Source organism: Trachymyrmex septentrionalis, unplaced genomic scaffold (genome assembly GCF_001594115.1).
Source record: "Trachymyrmex septentrionalis isolate Tsep2-gDNA-1 unplaced genomic scaffold, Tsep1.0 scaffold9, whole genome shotgun sequence".
Lineage (NCBI taxonomy): Eukaryota > Metazoa > Arthropoda > Insecta > Hymenoptera > Formicidae > Trachymyrmex > Trachymyrmex septentrionalis.
The window spans coordinates 3,059,018-3,067,198 of record NW_017306091.1 but is presented as its reverse complement, the minus strand read 5'-3'; the positions used below and the strand labels follow the sequence as shown (position 1 = coordinate 3,067,198).

The following is an 8,181-nucleotide window of genomic DNA, read 5'->3' as shown; positions in this document are numbered from 1 at the left end:
TTTTTTTTTTCATAGTAAAAATCGCCAGAGAAACTTTTTGCGTCGTAAACAAATGGCTGCCAAACACACACTAACTGACGTATCCCGCTCAAATTTCACACGAATGTCAGAAAAGGTTGTACCAATCTAGAAAAAAAAAATTTTTACCGATTCAATTTACGCGCGCGGTTTAAATGGACCAGTCCGGGTCAAATTTGATCAGATGGTATATCGGTAAGTGTTCTCTACTACTGAGAACGCTACTACTGTGAGATAGACAGCATCGTGTTCGCTCGGCGACGTCACTTATCGAGCTTACGTAAGAGATACGTGCCGAACTCGCGGATTTGCACCCATTCATAACGGTTCTCCCCGATTCTAATTTTAGCAGCATACTGGTCTCGAGGCGACAGCGCAGCATCGTCACTCTTCGGCGGGATGCCGGGTGGTTATGGCCTGGGGGCTCCCCATTTGCCCTCGGCTTACGCTATTCTGGGCCGAGGGGGCTCAGCGCCTGGCTTTGGGGGTCACACACCAGCCTCGGCACCACCCCCGTCCCCGTACCCTCACAGCAGCCTCGGTACGCTCAGCGTGGCCGCCAGTCAAGCTGCAAGTCTGGGTAAGTGAATTTTCCGCCGACCCCCTCCTTTTCGCACTCGTCTCGCTATCCCTTCTTCGTACGTTTCTGAAAGTCCTGGGTCAATTAGGGTAAGTCGGGTATTCAATGAAACATAGGACTATCGGTGCAATAGAGCGCAATAGATGTTTCGTATGTTCGATTGAATGCACTTATGCGACCTCAACCTTTTATTACAATATCAAAATTTCTCTTCTAATTTCTATCCAAATCGAAGAGATCTTTTTTTTTTTTCCACAAGACATCTTGACTATTTTAGACATTTCAAATTTAGTTATTCGTAAAGACGTCTCTTTTAGAACAATATTTTGTTACATCTATCTCTCATTGGCTCATCCAGACCCGGACAATCGAGCGCGTTGAGCAGTGTTTTCGAGATCGAATTTTATAGACCGGGCGGATTTACCGGATGTATCACTATTCACGTTGCAGGCATCAATCCAGCAGCCACTGCATGGTGGACAATGGCCTCTCATCTGGCGGCGCAAGACTACCTCGCGAGGCTACAAGGAGCGGCAGGACTCCCAGGATTTCCGCCCGGCACCGAGAGCCTCCTGCCACCCTATCCCGCCTCTCTACTTAATCCCCCGTCCCTCTCGTCCCACAAGTCCAGTAAGTGTAAGTAACAACGATCGACAATGTTGCATAATACAATGCTCGAGAAACGTTCGCCTCCGTACTCTTAATCCTCGATCGCCGAGTCTTTTCGAGATGGCAACGTTGCTCGGAATATTTTCAACTGTTTTCTCTTTTTAAGTCGCGAAATATTAAAGAGTCGTCTGACGACGTGAGACACAATTTTTGCTTCTCGCTTTTTGTTTTACGATATTTTTACATTTGTTTTTACCCAAGCTATATCTACGCTCTTTCTCGTCACTTTATTTATCACTGTAATTATTTTCTATTTTGCGGGCAAGATGCTTGAGTTTTGTATATTTTTATTTATATTGGAAGTTGTAATATAATTTTAAAATTTCTCTCAAGTTCGAGTTAAACAAGACTTTTAACTACTTGTTAATGAGGTAGAAACTTGAGACTTTTCAAAGTACTGAACTTACTTTCGTAACAATTGACAGTCTTGCCGGTCTTGGATTGAGATGAACGCGGACGTTTTTTTCGAAGATAATCTAGATTTAGATGTACAATTGTGTTTACGTTTTCGCGGCCGAGCAGCTAAGTCAAGCAAGAGTCACAAGACACCGCCAGCTAGCAGTAGTAGCTCAACAACGCCAAGTATGACGAGCAGCAGCCTGCCGGTGTCCACTCAACCACCAGTGACATCCTCTCATCATAGTACCCCGGTCAGCAGTACGCCAAATTCGCAATCCAACGTCGTCAGGTGAGAGATTATTCGTTTCGCATATTTAACAATAAACAAGGTCGCAGATTGATTCTATTTAACTCGTTAAAAAATTGTATTTTCACGCTATCGTTTTTCCTATCGCGACAGTTCTGCGAAGGAAGGAAGGTGAATATATTAATTCAATTACGCGATAGATTTTTCACGAAGCTCTATAATACGATTTATGATTGAAATTAGAATATATAAAGTAGGCCCATTTTTTAAATCTTAATACAATTAAATTCTTGAACCTCACTGTTCAATTATATTCTCTCTCTCTCTCTCTCTCTCTCTCTCTCTCTCTCTCTCTCTCTCTCTCTCATTATATAATTTAATCTACCTCAAGTGCCATAAAGAATAAGTAATTTCACAATGATATTTTATCTAGTGATCCTAGCAGTATATTGGGTGGTGTGCGCCTACCTCCCGACACGGAGATTATCAAGTATACGTCGAGTATAGTCGGTCCGAAGGTTCCTGGAACGACAAACCGCGGCAGGAAGAAGACAATATCCTTGGATACTCCCAGCGTCAGCGTACATCCGCCGCCTGTCCCAACCCTTAGCGCCCATCAGACAAACACGACGTCGTCCTCGTCGCTAATGATAGAACCGAGAAAGTACAATCGCACGGGGGTACGTTCAGTCACTGCACGTGTCAGTCACAATTGCGAAACACTCAAGCATGAAATTGCAATCCATCAACATTTATTATTTGTTATTCTTTAATACAACGAATACTTCAAGATTTATTTTCATTCAGTTGCGGAGTTCATTAAATTGCTCCCTTAATTTTATATTCGCTACACGAATGTCTGTACTTGTACGCGATATGTCATGTAATCGTGCGCGTTTCGTCTTTCCTCAGACCGACTCGAACGAATACAGAGATTCAGTGGATCGAGTAGAAGTAATCAAACTGCCGGCCCATTCAACGAACGGCTCCGTTCTGTCGGCGCCACCGACGTATACTAGCAGCGGTAGCAGCAGTAGCAACAACGCGAACAACAACATCAACGATTCGGACGCACCCCTAAATCTCTCCTTAAAGCCCGCCACGACGAGCAGTAGCTCGCCAATTTCTGGTAGTCAGCCGCTCAGTCAGCTCAGTAATTTAAGCCAATCGTTACTTGCCTCTGATCGAACGTGTAAGTATAGAAACTGCATTTTCAGTTATTATTTTTTTAAAACCATTGTGACATAAAGTCGTTGTACGTTTTCATTTAGTGGAGGAATTGCTCGTGAAGCAAAAAAGAGTTAAAAGCGTTTTCGCAAACGCACAATATAGCTTGTTTATTTAAATCTGCACATTTTTTAAACTCAGTCTTTTGGAAAAACTAAAGTAAAATTATGTAAGTTAGTTGTCGAATCAGGAAATATTCCGATAGTCCTGTATTCTTATTTATGTCGTTTCCAAAATCCATGAAGATTTTACATACACAAGCGAGTATTTACGTGTTGAGAATTTTAGTCTCTCGATAGAAAAGTTCGTCTTTGTTTCCAAGAAGTCAATTTTCCTGAAAAAAAAATACGTGGTTCAGTTAACCAAAACTTTATGAATTATTGTAGCGAGACGAAAACCCGGACCAAAGCCAAGAAGAGTTCCGCAGAATTCGGTGCCGGTGCCGGCGTCACCTAGTCCCTCCTTGGCGCAGCTTTTCGCTGCCGCAGACTCGCCACAGCGGCCGAGTAGCGGCAGCGAGGAAAGCGAGAGTGCAAGCTCTGCCACCCATCACAAGGACGGTAGGCCGCGAAATCTCGGTCGCGGTGTATCGAAGCCTAAGAAGAACACGGTCGCGTCGTTGTTGGCTCAAAGCAGAGCTCTAGGGATTAAGCCCACCCCGACTTTGGATCCAAGTGTGCCATTGTCTCACCAAGTATCGTTGCTGAGGTCGAATATACTGGCTGCTCAACTGCACGCTTCCGTCGCTACTGGTCAGAGTGACGAAAAGAACCAGGTAAAATCCAGCTATCGGCGTCAACGTGAAATACCTTTATCGTACGAGTATTAATTTTAACGTGTAATTTTAATATATATACGAGTATTAATTTAAAAGTTACAATTACATTTTAATAGAACATTATTCTTTTATTCTGACTTCTGTACTTATGTCATTTCCGTATATCTTTACGATTATCTTTTGTTAAAGTACTATCACTTGCTAACGAAGATACAGAAGAAGAAGCGACCTCGACCAATTCGTGCTTCGTGGGCGAGGAGCCATGTTCGTTTTTCTTTTTTTTTTTTTACTTATGATTTCGCACTAAAACCATTCTCCCTATATAGAAATCTTTGCAGGAAAAGATGAAAAACAAGTTGCTGGAGGCTTCGGGAGAAGAGAGTAACATGGACGTGACCAGCGAAAGCGGCAGTAATACCGATGTTGTCACGGATACTGATGACGACAATGCGGAAGGCACACCTAGCGCGAAGAGGAGGAAACTCAAACCCAGCGAAAGAGACCTTCAAATGCCGTTGGAGCGCGGTTGGAAGCGTGAAACGGTTATCAAGGGACTAGGAAAGACGGGAGTGATAAAAGGCGACGTGTCGTATTACAGCCCCTGCGGGAAAACTTTTAGGAGCAGTCCCGATCTAGTGAAGGTTGGTTGCAACATATTACGACCGGTGATGGTTGGTGTACGTTATCAAAAGTGATTCGCATGAAGTCGCTGGCAAGTTTAGAGTACTTTGCTAAACTTTCTATCGTTGCTTTCGCGCGCTATTATCATATCTACATCGTGATACATAATACGTAATAAGGATATAACATAATTGCATCGAAATACAGATGACATTTATTTAGTTGGATTACTGAAGTCGACTTTTTTCAAGAAGAAAATCAATCTCTTAATTTCAGTTTCTGGAACATCAAAATCCAGCCGAATTAACTACCGCCAACTTTTCGTTTTCCTCTCGTCCGTTGGTGGGGGAATTCCTGCAGCCAACGATGGGTTTAGCAGAGGCTGAATTCGTCAGACTCGGTGCTCAGGAAGTAGCGCGAAGACTGGAAGAACTCAGAGCGGCTGGTGGCTTTAGAGACGTACGGACGAACAATCAATATGATAGAGAGAAGCTAGCTTATGCGAAAAAACTCGCGAAGGAAGAAGCGCAACGACATAAAGAACAAGCTAGGTACGACATTCCATTATTTATAAATATATTAATTACTATTTAAACAAATTTATTTTTAAACAGTATTAAATAATATTACTCGAGTAGATTAAAAAAATATGAAAGGATTAATACGCGTTATTATCTGGTGTTGACATCACTTCATAAAATTGATAGAATGTTGATGATTGTCAATAATAGTTAAATAAATGAAATTTATTGAAGTGTTAATCTCATCGCTATGTGAGAAGTTAGATATTTATTTACTTACTGGAATTTAATACTTAATCCAAAATTTCGCGATTGTAACATGTTGATGTTTAATTAACGCGTATTTATTTTTCTTGCCGCAAGATTATTGCTTGCGCATAATCGTAAACATTATCGAGCAGGAATCTAAAAGCCAGTGTCGCGGATCGCTATGTTAATTCAGAACTCGAATTCTTTTAAACATTCGTAAAATTTATGGACAAGTAGTTTACTAGTAACCCAGTTGATTATAATGATTAGTTCGAGTCATTTTACTGCTCGGGAATTACGTGTACTTAATGATACTCTCATTGTAGGCTTATCAAGGAGCAAGAGAAGACAGAACGGCTGGAAGCTGTCAGACGAGAGCGGGAGATCAGGAATCAACAACTGCTCGAGGTAAGTCGATATCTATCACAGAGTTTCCTTCACGTTTGTCTCGATCTCGTTGTTTCATTCACACATAAAACTGTTCTCTTATTCTATTTGGGATACCTACGTTTTTTTGTATTTTGTCCACCTGTCGTGCGTGTCGCATGCTCTCTGTGTGTGCCGTATTTATATATATATACATATATATATTATCTCCGTATATATATATATACATCTGTCTATATATACATATTATATACAACTTTTTTTAATGAATATTCTTGTATAGAAAAACTCTTTTCTTATACTATATATATACGTCCAATGAACCTTTTACAACCTCTAATGTCCCAGAATACACGAGACACCCATAGCCAACCAACAACCGCTAGCGATAGTGACAGGAGAACCCAGCATGTCCTCCCACCCTACCCTCTATCCGCTCTATTTGATTTCTACCCTTTTTAATTTTGTCAAATTATTGTGTTTAATCGATCAATAAAAACCGTTGAAAATTGTAGTCGCAATTTTGTTTTTATCAAACGGAGGCAAACTGTTAAAAGGGAAAAAATAAAATGGAAAAAATAACTCTGGCATTCAAACATTTCAAACTGTCTAATAAGAGGAGTAGAAAGTTTTATTCCTTTTACAATACACTAGTTCTTTTTGGTGTACGTTAAAATACACGCGCCGAATTTTTTTTTTTTATTTATTTATTTTTTTTTTGATAGATACGAACGCGAGAAACGTGAATAAATTAATATGGATGCCAGTATTGGTTTAAATTCCAAAATTCTTTCCACGATATTCGATATTTCATACATCGAGATCTGTTTTGAAACAATTCCATGTGTTTTCAATCGATACTGTTGATGCTTTTATGTATGTACGCTGTAAACAGAAGTATCGTTGATACATTTTGTTTCCCATTATTTTTGTCGATGCTGTCGGATAATGAGACAAATAATTGCATTTCATTAAGAATTATTTTTGACAGCGGAAAATTTACGTGACATAAAAACACTCGTTATTGAAATAATGGACGAATCGTATACACCATCTGAAATTTCATCTTTTGATCAAAATTATAATTTTAATGGATGTTCCTCCGATTCTCTGCATTTTAGGCAAAATGTTCAATCATTTATACCTTTTTAATCATGTAAGATACTTATTATATATTACCATTTCTATTATTACAGTATTTACTATTTCTGAAAATGTATATTATAGCTTATGTAAAATTTAAAAGGCCGAGATATTAAGTACGCATTAAATAAAGAATATCGTATTATTATCTAAAAATAATTTCCATTCGCCTACTGATTTCCGCTACGGATTCCAAAAAAATTGAAGATAAATTTTTTAATTTACGTTTAATTTATGCTAGTTTAATTTTAATTCTTGCAAAGGACGGAGGATACATTTTGATATTGGAATACATGTTTAATACGATCGGCGTTATTCTGGAAATTTCTCTATGCGAGAGAAAACCTCGTCGAAATAGAGGCGCGCGATTGTAGAAATTTCAAAAGTCCATCCATTGTGTGATAGTCCTTCAAACTATGCCCCATCGGAATCCTCGCGCAAGCCAGATTATCACCCTGTCCCCCTCAATCACTGTCACTCGTTCGTTCATGTTTCCTCGCATTCACACACGCATTCCACATCCACACGCACATCACTAGCCCGAAACATACACACACAGCCCGTGCAATTTGAAAGAATAGAAGGAGACGTCAAACGACACAATAGTGTAGTAACTGTAGCTACACGTGAATTCACATGTAGTGGAAAACGCGAAATAGGGATGCCCAGAACGTATATAACCGATCCTAATCGATTTTTTTTCTGGGACGTAGAGAACGAACAACGAAGCGGATGTATATTATCGATGCACATTACATTTAGACAAGCTAATTAATATTGGCGTTAATTTAGCAAGGTATCGATGTAATTGAAAGCGTTATTATTTTGTTATGTGTGTATTGTGTTTATCATTGTGTTCAACATTACGAGAAATAGTCGAGAGAGAAAATTATTTCATATTATTTAATATCTTCATATAAATAGTCAACAAGTATGTCGCGTATTTCTTTTTTTTTTTTTTATTTCACATAGTAACCGCTTTTATGTGCTTATAGTATCTAAAATTGGCTTTATCGGAATTACACGTATTTTAGTCTTTTTTAAGGGTGGTACGCCGAGTTCATAAAATTCGCAAATTATTATAAAGTCATTATTGCATTGGCAAATGACAATAATGCCATTGTATAGAATTTATTTGCCGATAGTATAGTTTTACTTTTTATTTATTCTGATAAAATATTCTGATAAAATACATACTACTAACACATTCGAAATCTTGCGTCGCAATCGCAAGGAAAGATATTCCTTGGGATACTCATTTTGCGTAGAAATGATTTCATTGTCATTACAGTTTCAGCTTCGTATATTACCGTATAATCAATTCGCGTGTCGTATGATCTCC

The 8,181-nt window shown here is 39.2% G+C and overlaps 1 protein-coding gene across 22 annotated transcripts in view; it reads left to right on the top strand.

The window, feature by feature from the left end:
• Positions 1-8,181, top strand: part of LOC108755870 (bromodomain adjacent to zinc finger domain protein 2B-like) — a 162,561-nt gene that overhangs the window by 138,550 nt on the left and 15,830 nt on the right. For 10 of the 22 annotated variants that reach the window (XM_018499232.1, XM_018499243.1, XM_018499242.1 and 7 more), the window contains 11 exons: positions 368-598; positions 1,049-1,234; positions 1,790-1,955; positions 2,067-2,084; positions 2,347-2,593; positions 2,826-3,105; positions 3,527-3,915; positions 4,108-4,182; positions 4,257-4,559; positions 4,816-5,090; positions 5,636-5,717. In XM_018499232.1, coding sequence (XP_018354734.1) covers positions 368-598; positions 1,049-1,234; positions 1,790-1,955; positions 2,067-2,084; positions 2,347-2,593; positions 2,826-3,105; positions 3,527-3,915; positions 4,108-4,182; positions 4,257-4,559; positions 4,816-5,090; positions 5,636-5,717 — 2,252 coding nt within the window. Of the gene's footprint in view, positions 1-367; positions 599-1,048; positions 1,235-1,789; positions 1,956-2,066; positions 2,085-2,346; positions 2,594-2,825; positions 3,106-3,526; positions 3,916-4,107; positions 4,183-4,244; positions 4,560-4,815; positions 5,091-5,635; positions 5,718-8,181 lie in introns of all 22 variants that reach the window. The other 12 variants (XM_018499245.1, XM_018499234.1, XM_018499247.1 and 9 more) reach the window with 7 other exon arrangements.